Raw genomic sequence first — 18,763 nt, forward strand, 5'->3', positions numbered from 1 at the left:
TGGAAAAATGCAAATTATTTTAGCCCAGAGTTCATTTTCTAGCAGATACTATTCTTCATTTTACTGTTGAGTGAGTAAGCAACAGTTACCTACAGTCTCATGGGATATTTTTTTCTATTCCCATTAGCAGGAACCTCTGGTGGTGGTGGGGGGCTTTCTTCTCCTGCTACTGTAACAACTGAAGATAAATTTAATGTGGTCCACAATCCAATTTATACTCCCCTGTAGCAGAAAGAATCTGCTCTGTGACACTGAAGGATTTGTTTTTTCCCAGCTGCTGTTAGTGGAATTTGAGGCTTTGAGTAATTGGGTTGAAAACCATCCTTTGAGGTAGGCGTTTTATCTTCTCACTTAGGCATTACACCTTCTACCAAATCAGAGCAGTACATAGACAAATGTATTTGAAGAATGGCAGAATTGATCTAATCTTGTAGGTGACATATAAAAATACCTGTCTGTTACTTCTACTTGTATAATAGTTATAATCAACCAGCATGGTGATTATCTGATTATCTATTTTACATTTATTAGTACTCCTACAGATAGAATAAGTAATTCCATCATGATTGGGGTTATTCTTTTGTTTAATTAGTAAAAATACAAATTTTCTGTTCAGAGTTTGTCATACAGAACTTTTTTTTCCCCCAAAACATGATGCCCTGTTTCTTAAATCCTCTACTGAGTCAAATTCAGTATTATTTGCTGTATGAAAATGAGACTAGATGCTGAAATTTACTTTTGGGTGGTATCATAGTCATGCTCAGAGCACCAGTAATCCATCACTGGGGCATTGGTTTTGCAGACTTAGGCCAAGTCTCTATAAAATACTATGCAGATGAAGGTCCATCTGGTCTGACAGACATTCTCCTGAGCCAGACTTGCACTTTTACAGTTAAATCTGTGCAAGAAGCCTGAAGCACGGTGATAGAATTGCATTCAGAGTTTGGCTGGGTGGTGGATGCCATCCTTCACTCAGCACTGGGTGGGTGAGTGAGGGCTCTGATCCCCAGGGCTGCCTCAGCAGTGCAGGGCTGGCCCTGCTCTGCGCTGCTCCAGAGCACGGTGCTCGTGGGCAGGGGCTGATGCTCTGCCCACAAGTGTGCCAGCATCCAAGGCAGCCTCTGCAGCTCTGGCATGTTGCCCAAGACAGTTTCTTTCCCCACTTGGTTGGCTGGGGCACACAGGGCCTTAAGTAACTACAGGGATGTACTCAGTGAGTAGTTAGCATGGGATATATACATAAAGTTTCAAAACCAGTGTTGGAGGCATCTCAGTGGCATAGCTGTTTGTCTCACTAAAGAGGAGCATCATGGATCTGTTGCAGAAAAAAAAAGTACATATTTATTTTAGAAGAAAAACACAAAGGTGCTCAGTGTATTAAGCTGGGGGTTGGAGTTAAATGTATCAAAGCTAAATGAACAAGAGTGAAAGTATTTTACTACATGTTAGACTGAAAAGTGATGTGGGTAAATTGCTGGCACACAGCACAGATTACTGTTTCCTTTTTGTGCTTAACTGCACTGTTACTGCACCTTGGGACTTAAAGAGCTGTCACTGAAAGTCATGGCTGGGTCAAATGCATGCTCTTATTTATGACATGCAGCAGGGTGTGTGTCATCCTAAAAATGTTTTATTGACCTCCTAAAGATGTGCTGTGCATGGAGAGTCATTTTCACAGGATGTAGGGAGGGAATTTTCTCTAGTTATTAATTTCTGAGTCTTACCACAGTGATAGTTACCAGTGTACAGGAGATGCTGTATCTGATTGATGTGCAGATTTCATGCTTTCTTATCCTGCTGCTCAGGAGTTCCTGGCCTGCACTTCTACCAGCATAACTCTCATCTTAAGAGCTATGCCACCTGCCAGAGGTTCAGATTAATTAATTTTTTTGTCAAGAAAAGGCACCTCTCTCATCATTTCATTTCTAGAAGAAGCCTTCAGATGTTTTCACTTGTCAGCTCTCCATCCAAGATATTAAGAAGGAAGGGTTTTATTGTGACAAATAAGTAGAACTTAACAAAATGAAATGGTGCTGGTCTGGATGCAATCTGTACTCAAATCTGTATGGTCAGGAGGTTTATGGTTCTCTGGATGTAAAGGATATGTGCTAATACTAAGACTGGAGTTATTTCAGGGTAGTGTTGGTGGACAAGCGATGCAGTGTCTGTTACAGAGTAGATACTGCTGCACTTTCCAGAGGCAGCTCCATCCTCAGCCTTGTAGCAGCTGAGGCAGGAATTCAACCTGATTTCACCCAGTTTACAAGTAAGGAAGCTAATGAAGAGTATTAGGTTTTCAGTACTGCTTGGATTGTGACAAACTGGGTTTTCTTTCCTACTGGACCCCCTGGTTTGTGTGGATTTTTTGTCTCATGGAGTGCTAGTGCCAATAAGGCCTCGCAGACATTGTGCAAAGAGTGCTTCTGAGAAGACCCATGAATCATCTTTCTGTTCTGTAGGCAGATACATCATTGGTGAGAAGATAAGAAAGATTTGGGCATACTGATTTCTTTTGCATTTTCTCATGTGCCCAGAATTTAAGACTGCAAGGAAAGGCTCATGGTATCTTTAACAAGCACAAAAAATGGATGATTGAAGCTCTTAAAAAGCTTCAGAAGAAGTTTTCCCATAGATCTTGACAGTTTAGATGCTCTTAAATGGGTTTTCAGACACCTACCTTATGATCACCTGTGTGCTTGGCAGACAGTTGCATGAACTCTTTTTTCCTCTCTCTCTCACTGTCTCTGTCTTTCTTTGCAGAACTGATTTGCTCATCTAGAGGTAGGGCAGCTGGATTTTGGGAGAGTATCTGCTCTCTCAGGGCTGGTCACTCTGGTGAAAGACCTTGAATCAGACTGTTGACGCAGAGGAGGCATCTTGCCCTTTGCTCTCTACTCTTCTGGTTGGCAGTGTTTTGAGATGAACTGAGCTTTTACTATTGAGCAAAATAAAGTTCCTTCTCTGCTGAGGGACAGAATTTTTTGTCCTCAGTCCCAGATCCTGTGACTACAAGGACAGAGTATGCCAGGCTCAAGGTTTGATAGGACATAGTGCCAGCACTTAGTTATGCGTGCAGAGGAGCAGTTGCCACAAAAGCAGTGGCACTCAAAACGTGGTGCAGGCAGACTGCCTGCTTAAATTCATGGTCACTTGGCAGCAGCATTGTGGCACAAGTGTCCTGCCAAGTCATGAGCTGGCACACTGCCCTCCATTTAGACTGGGACGGTAGGCAGCCAAGTGACCAGCAGCTGTGGCTGTGAATAGCAGGAGGGCGCTAGTCCAAGAACAACAAGAAGAAAAGCTTCTTCTTCTGCATCTAGAGATTTTGTTGGCTCTTCCAGACATGTCTTCTCATTTCAAAAGGATCTGGAGGGTGCCCTAATACAGCTGCCCTTTTTGAATCCTGTCCACTGGGATCCCCCAGTTACAGTATTCTGCATTAGCTCATGTTGTTGCCCAGTCTGTGACTGCAGTAGACAGAAGCGTGTTTCCTTGAATGTATAGAAATGAAATTTGCAGCTTTGAGGAGAGGATTCATTGTTTCTCTGCTCCCTTTGTTTGAGCAGGACAAGTGAAGTGACCCATAAAAATTTGTCTGCATCCTGCAAATGGCTTCTACACCAGCTTTCCTCCTAATGGCTGCATGAGGATTGGTTTTTATCTTTAAGGATGCCAAAGTGCTTGAATGAATGTGGTTTTTAAAGAGGTTGACAGATGTCAACGGGGGCATCAGATTGCTCATTCTTTGTACAGCCCTTCAGATAGCAGAAGTGACTCTCTGTCCCCATCCAGTTCTACACTACAGCCTGAAGATGTGATCTGTCACAGGCAACCTCAAGCACATCCCCCAAAATCCCCACATAAACAAAAAATCTGAAACGAACTCTGGAAAATAGCACAAAGTCAAACATTAAGTTTAATGCTGGGGTGTGCACGCAGAGGTCCCACTTCAAGTGGCAACATGTATAAAGCTGTATGCTCAATGTACTTAGTCAAATTGATGGGGTCAGGGTAGAACAAAGTCCACACAAACCCTGCCTATGGAAGCTCAAGGGCATCACTGTCTCTGCAGCCACACTTCTTACATGCTGAACGCAGGGAAGTGATCTCCCCTAGTCTGTCATAGAAGGTTAATGTTGTGGTACAGTCTCATGATCTATTTAAAGGCATTTCTGCATCAGCCTCCGAGATCTTTACCCCAGCATCTCTCATTAGCTGTCAGTCTGGTGGAATTTCCTGGCTTTTGAAGTGGATTTTCCTGCTTGTGGTCAAAGAAAATGGCAACAAGGACTTGGGAGAGAGTGTGAGCCAGACTCCCTGCTGACCGCAGAGCTTCCCTCGCCATTTGTCATAGAAATACTCAAATAGCTTTCCAGCCAAGTCTCTGAGAAATAAAAACTTTACAGCACTAGCATCTTTAGGCTGTGTATCTCAGAGACAAGTATTGGCAGCTGGGTCTGAGCACCCACCATGGATGTGATGCCTCTCACCATCTTTATCTTCTTGTCTGTTGAGAGGAACAGTAATGTCCCTGGGAACTGTAGGAGCACTGCTGGGACATGGCATTAAGGAGTACTAGATGTGCACAGGGACACCTCCCGGCCCCTCTCAGTGATTCCTGCTGTGATTTCTCTGCTGGCAGCATCCTCAGGGGGCTGGAGATAAGCACTTTGCTCAAGCAAAACCTAAACTGCGGATGTTGGCCAGCTGCACGCAGCTGGACCAAAGCTCCATGCATCTTGACAAAGAAGCCAAAACCAAGTCCTTACACAGGCAGAGGCTCGAATGAAACTGAAATGATTAGTCCCCTCATGCAGCACCCCAGCTTCTAGCAGCAGGGGTAGACATCAGCAATTCTTCATGCTAAATAACTAGGGCACAATGAGAGGATATAAGACTCAAGTGTCTTCAAGGAGGAACTGCAAGATGATTAATGCTGCAATAGCTGCTTAATTACAAATGCATGTTGGTCGCCAGATGATATCTAGGCTGAATTTAAGGTCTGAATCTTTGCCTGTGAAATATGATCTGGATATCATTGGCGTGACAATGAAGGATATGTGTGTTGATAGCTCACTGGGGTAAAAAAAAAAGACTAAGTGTAATGGTTTAGAAATACAAAGTCTTAAGATACCATGTATAGGTTTTAGTGCATTTGATGAGACATTTAAAAGCAACTCTTTTTTTTTTTTTTTTTTTTTTTTTTTTTGTGAAGAACTCATTTGGAGAAAAAGGAGAAGTGATGCAGCTTTGTCTGGTTACCCAGATAAAACCTGCAAACATAAGTATATCTTGTGGGAGCCTTGGTACTCTCAGAGTTCTGTTGAGTTACTTGCTTTTGTGATCTTTTGAAGGGTGAGGCCAAGGCCCCAAGGCTGTTGGTATGATTATCCAGTAATACCACTGTATTAATATGTCTGCATAGTTTGTGAATTGTAATCATGACTTAAATATAGCTCCTTGCCAGGCAGAGTGAGGCAGCGGGTGGGAGGCTTGCAGTGCAGCTAAGCGGGGTGACTGGGGGACATTTCCTGCTCTTTAGCATTTTCCAGAGCTTTCAGCAAACACCAAAGTCCATGTCAGGGCTGCCCTGCAAGCACAAAAGTTAAATGGGAGCTAAGAGTGGCAGGCTGCATCAGCTCTTTGAGTGGCTTAGGTGTCTTGAGGCAGGTGTGTTGGTAGCACCATGAAGCATTCTTTAGAGTTGCTTTGCTCAGGAGTTGGTGAGAGAGTTTGTGGTGGTCTGAAAGGCTGGGCACAGCCTGGTGCAGCATGGCTGGAGCACTGCAGTACCTCAGGGCAGGGATGGAGGTGGGCACTGCAGTGGAGAGTTCTGTAGCAGGGCAGAAGTGTTGGTCTGTCCATGGTTTAATTTGGTTAATACCATGTGTGTACACGTTGTGACCTATGAGGTCAGGAGGGGGTTTCCTTTGATTTCTTGGGGATGTTTGATGGGAGTCTGGTGCTTTTGTGTGTGGAAGTGAAGGTGTAGGACTAAGTTCCATGCTGGTGTGTAGCCAGCATTATGATTGTGTCATGTTGTAGTGTAACTTCACAGGTTCCTTCAGTAGGGGCACTGGCCTGTCACTGGTTCCATACGTGTTCTTCAGGATAGTACAGGGTATTACAGCAGTGCTGTGTAAGTCACTATTTGCAATACTGTACTGTGTGCAAAGAGGAAACCTTGATGAGTTGTTTCTGATTATGATTTGGGTGATATCAGTAATTCAGCTTCATCTGCTCTGACTTAACTTTCAAAGCAACTATATATCTTATCTCTTTTTACTTTTCATGATGCACAGATCTAACCACTTGTCAAGGAAATAAAGATTTGTTGAAATGTTAGAGTTATATTTTCAAAATTGGCATAAACAAAAATTGGCATAAACAAAATGTAATTTTATACTTAATGCTGTAATTGTAGTGGAGGGTGTCTGTGAGGGCATAACCAAAATAAATTTTAGCATAAAAATCTTTAGAAATAAAACTTTATTCAGTTTATTGATTTAATTGCCATCACATTAACTGTTTCCTCACTTTGATTGTGCAAATCTTGGACAAAGTGTAGGTAGATTTAATTTTTTCCCCAGTTGCTGTGATCTCAGTCTGTGCAAACTGCAGTATAAATGGATGGGATTCCTTTTGAGCCTGCCCCTGGCCAGAAAGCCAGTGAGCATTGACTCAAAGCTGCCAAGAGAAAGAAGGAGAAGGTGTTAACTCATCCAGGGTTTAAATGGGTCTTTTCCTGGCACAAAATAGCCTGGCAATTTGACATCAGCCACTCAGCAGAGCAGAATAGGACAATGTCATTGCCCATTACAACTGGTACCAATTCAACTTTTAATTTCAACGTGCCAGCAAAATAAGAGTAAAGACAGGCACCCTTCTTTTACTTGCTACACCTGTCTTTGTATCTATGGAGTTTGGACTATACTGATTTTATTTCTTTGAATACAATGCAGCAATTTTCCATGCCACTCTTTATAGCCTTAGGAAAATCACACATGTTAACTGATTAAAGAAAATAGCATTGCTTGGGTGAATTTTTCTGTAGCAATAGGTAATGGGTAGTCTATTATAGTTAATAGTACCTGGACAGTTGTGATTTTGTCACACACAGCCACTCAGGCTGCCTGCCTGTTTTTCCAGTACTTGTTCTGGGGGTTTATTGTTGTTTGCCTAGTTGGTTGCTTGCCTTTTTTTTTTTAATCCACCGCTCTCATCAGAAAATGGAAGTCACAACATTTTCTCATCTGATTTCTTATTCATTGCCGTCTCCTCAGCCTGCCAGTGTGGCATTACACATGTTATTAGTAAAAGAAAAGATAAAAAATGGAGGAGCAGAATGACATGAAAGACTGGAAGGAGAACTGCTGTTGAAGTCACTTCTGGACTGACTGTGGTCGGCTAGCATGAGTGGGATGTACATCTCCCCTTTTTCTCCTCCAGCAGGAGGCCACAGGCTTAGCCTTTTGGAATCAACATGTTCTTTCTCTTTGCTGAGATTCAAATAAACAGAAATTAGGAATCTTCCCTTCATAAAGCTGCAGCCCCCTGAGCCCCTAATTTTACCGGCCTTACTCAGAGCTTGTACATCTCCATCAGCTTTCATAGATCATGCTTCAATTTTGTTTCCTAAAATACAAGTTTGAAAGAAGCCACTATTGTCCACTGGAAATCCAGACAGCATTAAAAAGCTAAGGCAGTTTCTCATATTTTATCAGTTGTCCCTTGTTCATTGTTTCTTGTATTTCTATTCATATATTCCTGTTTCTAAAATCTTTCTCATTCTTGTTGCTATGGTAAAAGCCTGCCTAAAAAAGAAGAATTATAGCAGCAAGGTACACTGACCTACAAAATAATCAGAACATAGTTGCTCTGTACAAAATGCTGCTTTCAAAGTAGCTGCTAGAAAATCTTGAGTGAGAAAGGGAGATGGCTGAAGTATAGTGACCATGTACATGGATCTGGATTTAGTGAAAACTCCAGTTTGTAAACAAAATTGCTGCTTCTGATCAGTGGATCTGTAGAGCCAGTACCCCATACACAGGATTCTTCCATGACTGCAATATTAGCAGTAGTAGACACCTAAAAAAGTGGTCTTGAGCATCTGTTTCTGTTGTTAACCTTCCAGCTCTGATGTGATTTTCTCCTCTGTGTACATGAATGTCATTGATACAGTGTTGTGTTACAGTGGCTCATCCTTGCTGGAGGCACAGTTTCTTTTCCAACAAACTGATTTGAAATGAAGTGAAAACCAACCCGTGAATTTTTTGGTTCACCTCCAAGACTATAAAAATGGATGGTCTCATTAATGATTAACACAGCAGCTGGTAGCTCACAGGAGATCTGGAAGAAAATACTGCAATGTCTCCCTCCTCCAGCAAATATATTGGTTAACAGTTTTCTGTGCTCGTACTACCTTATTTTAGTATACACATTTGAATCCCAGCAGAGTGGATCTCTGCCTTCATACCTGCTCTAAGATCAGTAAGGATGCATTAGATCCTAGTTGTATCAGATAATATTTTGTGGTGTTATTAGTGCTTAGTGGTTTGCATTTCCATGTGATGTTAGTATGACTTTTAGAATGCTCTTCTATTTGAAACTATGCTGTGGGCTTTGAAGATTTCCAGGATCTTGTTGCCCACAGCATGGTTATGTCATTAAGAATCAAGTAAAATTTCACAACAATTTTGCATTTACATGAACACCACTTCTGGGTGTTTTGCTGTTGATAAATCCTTATTATAGCATTAAACTGTGCAAAAAATATACACATATATTATTGTCAGGAAGTGTTTATACTACTCCTTCTACTCCACAGTATTGGAGTACACCGTGCCCGGGCAGCTGACAAATGTGTAATGAACTCTAAAGAACCAGAGGGATCTTTTTAGACTAAATGTTCTCAGAATGTATTTAACTGGTCAGCTAAAAAATCACCAACCAAAATAAAAGAAAATCAAAAAACCCAGAAATCTCTAAAATAAAAACCTTATTACATAGTAATTTTGCATATGGCAAAAAGTGGTAGGTTATCTGGAGGCTTTTCTTTATTGCTCTAGAAGAGAACTGTGAGCATCTGTTCTCTTCTACACTGAGATTCTTCTAAAATGATTTTTTTTTAAATACTAAAAAGTATACTATAGTCTCTGGAACCTTGTGCAGAGGTGCAAATTTTCAAATAGTTGTCTCTAAGTATAGGTACATGTTTTGCTCTATATTTGCTGTAAAACGTTGTTGGATGCATGTATAGTACACCGGTTCCTTCCCTGGCAGAGATAGGGCAGACACAGAAACTCACCTGTGCACAATTACAATGGATAGTGCCTCCAGGGTTTATCACAAGGTTGTTTCCATGGTGTACATGAAGACAGAACACCTGACAGTCAGCAGGCTGATCCTGGCCCAAAGGCTGCTTGTTTATCCAGCCATTCTTCAGGGCAGCACCACACCTTCTGCAAGGAGATCACTCCAAGTGGAATGTTGTGCTAGTGCCAGTGGCCAGAAGAGGGATGGGACAGGAAGGTGGAGACTCACCTGAGCCCCAGCTGTTTGTAAGACAGGCAGCACGTGGAGGGATGAAGCGTGTGGTGGCAGAAGTGAGAGCTGACACTGTTGTGTCCCACCACAGGACCTCAAATCCTGCTCCAGCTGGTGTAGCTGTGAGGATGAAGTACACTGGAGTGTTTGTAATTTGGTTGGTAACATTCAATTAATTTGCTTTCACTGACCTGAGTGGATATTTGTTTGTTTCATTAGAGATCCGAGCTCAACTCGTTGAGCAGCAGAAATGCCTGGAGCAGCAGACTGAGATGAGAGTGCAGCTTCTTCAGGATCTGCAGGATTTCTTCCGCAAGAAGTCGGAAATAGAGATGGAGTACTCCCGAAACCTGGAAAAACTGGCAGAGAGGTTCATGGCAAAAACCAGGAGTACAAAGGATCATCAGCAGTACAAGTAAGAGAAACCTGCTTGCGCATATCACCCCCCTGTTGTACCTGTTGCTGGTTCAAAGGCCTGTTTAAAATTTCCAGCCCTGCTTAGCAGCACAGCAGGTCTCATTGCAGCTGAAGGTGGATGTGTGCCTAAATACCAGTGTTGATGTGGCTCTATGCAGTTACTCATGGCAGCTTCTGACAAGTAGTTTCAGTTTCTTAAAAGTTGAGTTGCACAAATACTATCCCTAACCTACCATATGGATTTTAAACTACCCAAAATACCGTATCTAGAAGAGATGCAGAGCTCCAAAAGCTTGAAAATGTGTGCTCATTTCTAGTGGAGTCGGTAGGATTTTGAAGCATCTGCATGAAGGTCAGTCAACATTACAACAGCAAAAAAAAAGACAACTTTGGCCAAGAGTGACATTAAGAAATAAAACTATTTTGATTTATTGTTGCATGTGAACTTTTCTGCATCTTCACCTCTCTGATTTCTAGGAGTAAAGATGATGTGAACGTTATGTGTTGTTTACAATTTAATGTATCCTTTTAATGGCAGAGTTTTGTAACATACAGTGCATTTTCTCAAATGCTTCATTTGCATCACTTGCTGACATAGTCTCATGTGGTTATTTTCCTGACTTGAGCTGATTAATGGATGCCTGTGTCTGGCTCTGATATGCTTAGGGATTTAGAACAGTATTTTGTGTTTGTAAAACTAAAAAATAATTTTCCCACTGTTCACTCAGTGCTGTGCTAGAGATACACAGATAAAACTGTTGTTTCAGGACAAAAGTCTTTTCCAAATAGATCTGGCAAAGGAAAGGTTAATCAAATACAGCTTGAACAGTTCAAAGAGCATTAATATATATTTCTTAAAATTCGTTTTAGTGACTCAATGATTCTCTGTAGTAACCAACTTGTGCATATGTCACCACTTCACAGAGAGCCCTGACTTTTATTCTGCTTGTGGCAAAATCTTTTTTCCTTATGTTTACAAACATCTTTCCTTGTTCTTAAACATGTTAAATGCAGACTGGCAGCTGTACATGGGGGTTATGACTTGAGTTCTACCTTTGGCTTTGCTCTTGCTGTTCTCTGCTTTGAGAACAGGTTACTGCAAAAGTGGTTTTAGTTGTTGGTCCCCTGAGCTGTTCCCACCATTGCCCCCAGAGCAATCAGGAAGGTCTGTGGAATCAGCTTCGGGACGTACAGAAGCAGCAAGGGCCAAGTAGTATCAGCATGGCCCTTCAGGAGTGCTCCTGTTGTCTGACCTGGCTGATAAAAGCCCTTGCTGTGAAGTAACACTGTTAAGATGTCTATCTGAAACAAATGGAGGAAGTTTTCTTAACTCCTGATTCATAGCAAAGCAAAGCACTGATGAAAAAGAAAATACTCTTCTCTGTTAATCATTCCTTGTTGCTTTGATTCTGAGGGTGAGAGCTGAAAGTAGATGATTAGATGGGAATTAAAGGCCATATTTCTAACAATGAGAAGAGCTAATTATTAGAAGAGTTAGCCAAGAGTTGCGAGAGTTTCTCTCAATTCATCACCACTTCTGCCTGTTTGATCCTCATGTGCTTTATCCTTTTAACTAAAGGAGAATCCCTGTAAAAGAGGGAAAAAAAAAGAGCAGCAAGTTTCTGGAGCAGTTAGTTGGAAGGCAAACTTTATACTTAAATGTCAATAAAATCATAAGACAAATTATATAAAGGTTTTTTTTGTCTGTGAAATAGTTGTGAACTACATGTATTTTTATTTTGTCTTGTGTAAAAGAAATGAGAAGTCATCCTTTATTTCTCTTTTTGCTACATTAAAGCTGGGAGTGGGCCTGCATTGCAAACAGTCTGTCATGGGAATTCAGAATTGGATCACTGGAAAAAGTCCAGTCCTGCTCTTTGTCTTGTAATTGACACATCTAGGACTAGCAGTAGCAGTGTATTTATGAATGCTGTGGATTTCTGAGCATTGCTCACAGAATATGGATGCTTGAGACATTTTCTTCTACTTCATCAGTTTATCAAATCCAATGCAGTGAAACAGCTACACCTGCAATTCTGCTCATTAAGAATTTGGGTTGTGCTTCCAGTGCTTGTTTATTTCTGATATCAAAAATTAATTACTGTTATTCTTCCAGGATGACCTTTACTGATTTTGAACATTTACATGTACTCCATCTCTAAGCTTTGTGGAAAGATATTTTATACTTTTAAGTTGGCTTGCAGAGTATCCATGCCTCATGGGACTTGAGTGTGTCTTCAAAGTCATCTGAGTCTTGCCTAACCTGAGTTATCCCAAGAATGGATAGATTGTTCAGATGCAGATATTTTTATGTAACAAGTTATGACTGTAAATGTCAGTGAGACGTTTCCGTTAATAACATTTCATTTCTATACATTATACATGTGTGTATCTCCTTCCTCAGGAAAGACCAGAACCTCTTGTCACCAGTGAATTGCTGGTACTTACTCCTGAACCAAGTGAGAAGAGAAAGCAAAGACCATGCAACGCTGAGTGAGATCTACCTGAACAATGTGATCATGCGATTCATGCAGATAAGTGAAGACTCCACCAGAATGTTCAAGAAGGTAATGCCTCTCCTGCAGCCCTCTATCCAGGCTTATAAGATGCATGAGGCAGGCAAAAGTGTCCTAATAGATAGCATGTGAGGAGAAGATTCAGCACACACAGCATAAAATCTGTTTTAGCATGCATATAAATTCTTCATGACTTGTCTTTTGAAGCAGATACCCAGTGCTGAAATGCCTGGGATCCTGCTGTATGTGCTGGTGACCTTAAGAGCTGAATCACAAATATCCAAAAAGCAGGGGGAAAAGCCTGTCCTTGTCTAAAAAGCACACTTGTCTGTCCATGCAGAAAGGAAACAGTTTTCACTTACGTCTCCCAAAATAGTAACACTGTATAATTAATTATTTTTAAAAATAATTTCATTGTGAATGAAACAGATTGAAGGCAAAGCAAGGATCTGCTTCTTAGTCCCTTGATATAAAGTTGGTAGCATATGCTGCAATTCTCCTAAAAGTGTTTCCTTTTCTTCCTAATATTAAATATGAACATATACTTTTGACAAGTATTTCTATTAGAGCCTTTAAGTGTTGTCTCTGTACATGTTTGTCCTTGTCCACGACTGTTATGTATTTTCATAACACATGCATGGTGTGTAAATCCCTCATGTACTAATCAAGCGCTCTAAGCAACCTTAGCTCAAGATCTACATCATGTGTTTGCAGGCATTGTTGTTCAAATGTTTCAAAAGAAAAATAGACTATAAATGCATATATATTAGTCACAGCGGGATGCTGGTAGACAATCAGCATACAAAACAGTTCAAGAAGAGTAAAGGTTAAAAGATGTAAATTGTGTGATGAAATGATAGCAGCAGTACCCAAGTTAATGTTTTCAGAACAGGGACTTGGTTTCACATATACCCAACCATAGATAGCCCTGGGGTGGGGAGAAGAATCATTTAGGGACCACATCGATTGTTCTTGGAGGAAATGAAAGTAAAAACTTAAACAGAACTTCCTGGTATGCATTAAAACCTGTAACAGGGACAGAGTTGAAGTTTATAGTTTCTCAATCAGTAATGGGTAGTTCATATAATATGTCTGACATGTAAAACTGTAATTTACTGACCACTCAATTTAATGAAATGGAAGATAGTTATAGAAATTGATCCAATAATGAGAAAAGTGATTTGAACAGGCTGCATACTGTCTATGTGCAGATACCTCAGAGTTCCAAACCAGTAGAATTCTTTTTTTAATCTGGAATAGTTTTCCCTTTGTTTATGTCTTCTTCGATAGGTGTGCATTATTAGACAAATCTGTTTGCTTTCAGCATAGTTCAGTTTTTTGACACTAGAAATTTTGCTTTTTCTTCCCTTTTGCCCAGGTAGACTATAAAATGGTATATTGTTAAAGTTTTCAGTGGACAAGTGTATGTCCTTTTATATTCACTCATAATTTATTAATGGAGATTGCTGCAGCTTCTCTCTCAAAAGGAGGAAAATACATGGGTATTTTCAGTGTGTTAACAGGAGGCATAACATCTCCCTGATAAACTTGTCTCTGTCCTCCATGTTGTTCCCATGCAGGTGCAACATTTCAAGTTTTCTCTTTCTAGCACAGGTTCTTGAAGAAGAGCTAGCATCTGTTCTTGCTTTTATATTCCTAACTTGGGAATATAAAAGGGGAAAGAAGAGCAGGGAAGTTGAGGTGGTCCTGCCATGCATAACTCGAAGCAGACACTAGTAGAGCCCAGATCCTGAGCAGCCCTTTGCTACCTTTCATCAGAGTTTGCCAGCTGACACTCAGCGTGGGAGTGTCATGTCAAACAGCTGATAGCTGAGGCGGAGCGTGGGCAGAGTTGAGCTAAGCAAAGGCTCTGTGCAGGGATCTGAGCCAGTCCCATAACTTAGGGCTTAGGGGAAGGGTGGCAGGAACACATGCAGCACCTCAGTATGGTACAAGTGAGCTTTGTGGGCGTGTGCACTCAATGTGGCAATGCTTGTTCACCAGTATCAATTCTGAGCACACATTTTTAAGACATTCTGAGCCCCAGTGTGCACAGTTCTTGCTATGGTGCTTGCTGCAGAGTACTGGTGATTTATTTGCTGTTTGTTCCCATGTGCAGAACTGATGATAAAGCTCTTCCAGCCCAAACCCTTCCATGATCCTGTGATAATTTGTGTGAGATGTGAATGAGCAGTCTAACTTAAGGCACTCACAGAACTGCATAATGGATGTTTACTGGGCAACAAAAAGATCAGATGAAAAACACATGTACTTTGCTACAGTTCTCTATGCAGGAAAGAGGTCACAGGGGCAGAGAGAAGGTGCACTTAGAGTGAGAAAGGTGACAGCCAACAATGTCCTCCATCAAAATCATATTCTCCCTGAAGAAAATGGCATTGATTTTGTTTGAGAATTTTTAACATCAAATAGCATATTTAAGCAATTTCTGTTAATTTCTGTGATTCTGCAGATTACTTTCAGAAAAAAAATGTATTTAGAATAAAATAATGTCGGAGAAAAGTATAATCAGTCTCAATAGGTGTCATATCCCTGTGAAAGCATATGGAATTTGTTCATTGTTCACAGATTTTGGATTAAAGTAGAGACAAATCATGTCCTGCAGATACTTCTACTCTGGAATCTGATCATACTATTGTGTGAAATATGTACTGTCTCTCTAAGTAATAAATATTAATAACAAGTAGAAATATGAAGATTTTAAAAATAGACTAACAAGTACATGCTTAGTGTCTTACTGCAGTCCACGGTCAAGAGCAGGAAATACCTGTACTCTGTTGGTTGCACACAAGAGCATGTAATGTCTACAACTCTGTGATTCTATAATTTACAAATACCAGCTAGTCAAGCTTCTCTGTATTCAATTGTTAGATCTTTCAGTTAGATATCTTACAGCTTATTAATCTAATGGTGTTACAAATCACTACTTTTACCTTGTTTTAGTTCTCCATCAGTCCTGTAGCAGCAAGGTGCTTTACTCCATTTCCAAGTGTGGAGAGTAAGTACACACACCAAGCCTTTGATCAGAACAGATCTTCATTGTGCTGCTCTGAAACCTCAGTCTTCCTGCTGCAGAAGGGGAAAGTGTCTCAGGGTGGATTGCCCCATTGCCCCACAAGCAAGATAAGGAGATAAAACAGCAGAGTCGTAATCACTCTGAATATCTTGACTCTTTCTACTTCCTCTTTTTTTCTCCCCCTTTCTCCTTCCAAGAGGGTGGGACTTCCCATTCTGCTTCTCAATGGTAGACAGTACTGACTTTTTCCATCTTGCTGGTGGGCGTGTTTGTTCTCAAATGAAACTTTTCCATGAAATGAGCCCAACATTTTCTAGAGGAGTGTGGCTTGAATTTGTATCTTAAGATTGACTCCAGCTTGAACTGTAGTAAAGAAAAGATCCTATAATTTCTTCCTTTCCCAGCCATGCTTTCCATTGGAGTATTGTTTTGTTACCCCTCCTGTGTGAGATATAGCACAAGCCATAAGTCTGTAGCAGCACCTTTCTCTTCTTGTTCTGTAAAGGTGTGTGCAGTAGCCAATGATGATCTGGTAAAATGTAGTGATGAGGGTGTCCTTGTTCCTTAGGCTTTGTACCTTGTCCTTGTCTCAGTCTCTCTTCTTCATCATTCTGTTTTTCCTTTGTGTGCATTTATGCATCTGTGTGTCTGGGTATTTGGATTGTTTTGGGGAAGTGATCCCTATTGGCTCTGCCTTACATGGTCTGAAGGGACTGGATGTGCTGTATTCAAGTACCTGATTGTATGTGGCTTTGGTGTCTAGTCTGGCCTCCTTAACATGTTGATATTAATTAATTTTGTTCTTTCAGGAGCTATTTGTCATCCTTTTTTTCCAGGGGTCAGGAACTGGCATCTGTTTAAATGTACTAAATGCAAGACAAAGATAGGATCTAGTACAGAGATTTTGTAGCATTTGTTGGGAGACATTATGTCGGACCTCATACTTTCAGATAGGCACCTAATCTCTTCTTTTTAGTTGCTGGCATACAAAAGCAGTAAGATTTTGATGCCTGCCCTTCATGCTGCACATAAAATTACAAAAATAAAGTAGTGGAGTTCAAACCTTGCATACTTACACATTTCTTCAGGCAGATGGGGTAGCTGGCCTCATGGGAACAATTAAAGAATAAAGTAATAAGGAGAAATGTCAGGCGGAAGGGAAAAGTATTATGCAGAATATTTCATGCAGTGATTCTGGTTACCCCAGCAGTAATAATCAACTATATAAACACATACTCACAAAATCCTTAAGCAGATTTGTATATTTATAATTTATAAACATGTATTTTCCTTGGACAGAAATCTACATAAGCCAAGAAGAACATATCTTCCAATGTTTACAGTAAAAGATGCTGGAGAAACCAAGCACAATAAATATTTTAGTTCCTTAATCTGGCTATTAACAAGGAATATGACTACCTACTGAATCTGTTTGGTGTTATACAGATTGTGGCATATAAATTTTTTGCATCATTTTCTTAAACATATAAATGTTTAAAAGGATAGCAAAACTGTTTGTTGCTACAGACTGGCAAGTCTGGGAAAAAATTTTACTGAGTTGGCTATGTTAGTGTCACACAGCTCATGAGACCTCCATAAAAGAAGGGTTTGCACTTCACTTCCCACAGGGACCAGCAGTGGACTTATTTAAAAGCAATAGGCACAGAATATTTTCCTTAAATTATGTTAACTGAGCAGTGTTGTATAGGCTAAATACAGACACTAAAGAGTCCCAGGAAGAACTGGACTGATGCTTAAATTTCAGTTAAAATAAACAAGAGTAAAGCTAGAGTGCCAAATTATACTTTAACTGAAATGTATGGACAAAATTTTAATAGATTTCAATGGAAAGATATTAATGTGGAATAAAATTTTAAGTTTCTCAGACTTTTATCCAGAAATACAAATCTTGATAACATCAGTAGGAGCACTGATGTTTTGAAAGTTGAGCACATACCAAAAGGAGGTTTTAGGTATGTTTGCTTGTGGGTTGCATGTGTATGATCTATGCTGCCAGCAAGTGAAAAAAATACACTGCTCTCTCTTAATGTCTTGAACCAAATTAGTAACATATTTAATATTTTTAGCAGGAATTTGCATGTGCTCTAACATTTTTATTATATTCTTCATTCCTTTGGTTAATAGATTACTAGTGCATTTCTCAGGGGCACAGTGAGTAACTAAGCACCTTCAGTGATTGTTTGTCAGGTTTTAATAGCCTGATTAGAGCTATCAACTTAGCTTTGGGAAAATGTGTGCTGCATCTTATTTGCTATTGTTTGAGTACCCTGTGGACAGGCTCCTAGAGGAGCGCACCATTCACACATGCTGAGCCCTACTGCAAGGAATAGGTAGCATAAACAAGAAATAGGAAAGCAATTAACCACTAAAAATAAATTTACTTCTTAACTGGTGCTCTAACATGCCATATATTACATGCTAAAAGCCATGTTGCTTGCCACTCAAGTCAGCTTTCTTGATCCTAAATGGTAAAGAAAAATGTGTTAGTTCTTGAAAAATAAATCCCTTTTATACTGCTAAATTTAACCAAATTTCTTTTTTTTTTTTTTTTGGACAATTCCTACAAAATATTTCATCAGAATTGAAATAATTTGAAATGTTATCCATCACTGCAGGCATCATCTGCTAGTTGGAGTCCACAGATGAAGTGGTGGAGGGATGACTCCTTTGTGATTGTGTGGCATTGCTCGGTTGTCACTTCCCAATTTTCACTCTTTTTGCTGATCACCTCCCTCCTTCTCTTTATGCTTTCCGTTTTAAAGCTTATTGTCCTTCTATAAAAGCATCTTTCTCTGTTGTGATCTCTTCCATTCACTTTCAAATTTACCACTGATCGCTGTGTTGCCCTGGAAAAGATGATGTATGCATGATAGCCAGTAAATCCTGAGGCCTGGACTGTTTGTATTTCAGTGCTGGACAGAGCTTGAAAGGAGCAAAGGGAAAAAATGGCTTCTAGTAAATAGTGCTCATTCACCAAATCCTCAGCTCATCTGGTGTCTACCTGCATCAAGGTGGGACTGCGTTGAGAGGAGAGTCCATCCTTCAATGAACTCTGTGTGCTTTGCTTACAGTAAAACCTGAGAAAATTCATTTGGGGGTTTCTGTCTCACCTTCTCAAACAAACTTCTGCACTACCAGGTTAAGGCATCCTGCCTTAGAGTTGCTGTTGCTGTATTTAGGGTTTGATTCTCATCAGCCTCAGGATGGCTGTGAGCAACAGTTGAAAGGG

At 40.4% G+C, this 18,763-nt stretch overlaps 1 protein-coding gene across 3 annotated transcripts in view; it reads left to right on the top strand.

Moving 5' to 3' along the window:
* SRGAP1 (SLIT-ROBO Rho GTPase activating protein 1) overlaps positions 1-18,763 on the top strand; it is a 138,032-nt gene that overhangs the window by 57,476 nt on the left and 61,793 nt on the right. For all 3 annotated transcript variants that reach the window (XM_059472736.1, XM_059472738.1, XM_059472739.1), the window contains exons 2-3: positions 9,766-9,961; positions 12,368-12,530. In XM_059472736.1, the coding sequence (XP_059328719.1) occupies positions 9,766-9,961; positions 12,368-12,530 (359 nt within the window). The remainder of the gene's footprint in view (positions 1-9,765; positions 9,962-12,367; positions 12,531-18,763) is intronic.

This window comes from Ammospiza nelsoni, chromosome 5 (genome assembly GCF_027579445.1).
Source record: "Ammospiza nelsoni isolate bAmmNel1 chromosome 5, bAmmNel1.pri, whole genome shotgun sequence".
In the NCBI taxonomy this organism is placed as follows: domain Eukaryota; kingdom Metazoa; phylum Chordata; class Aves; order Passeriformes; family Passerellidae; genus Ammospiza; species Ammospiza nelsoni.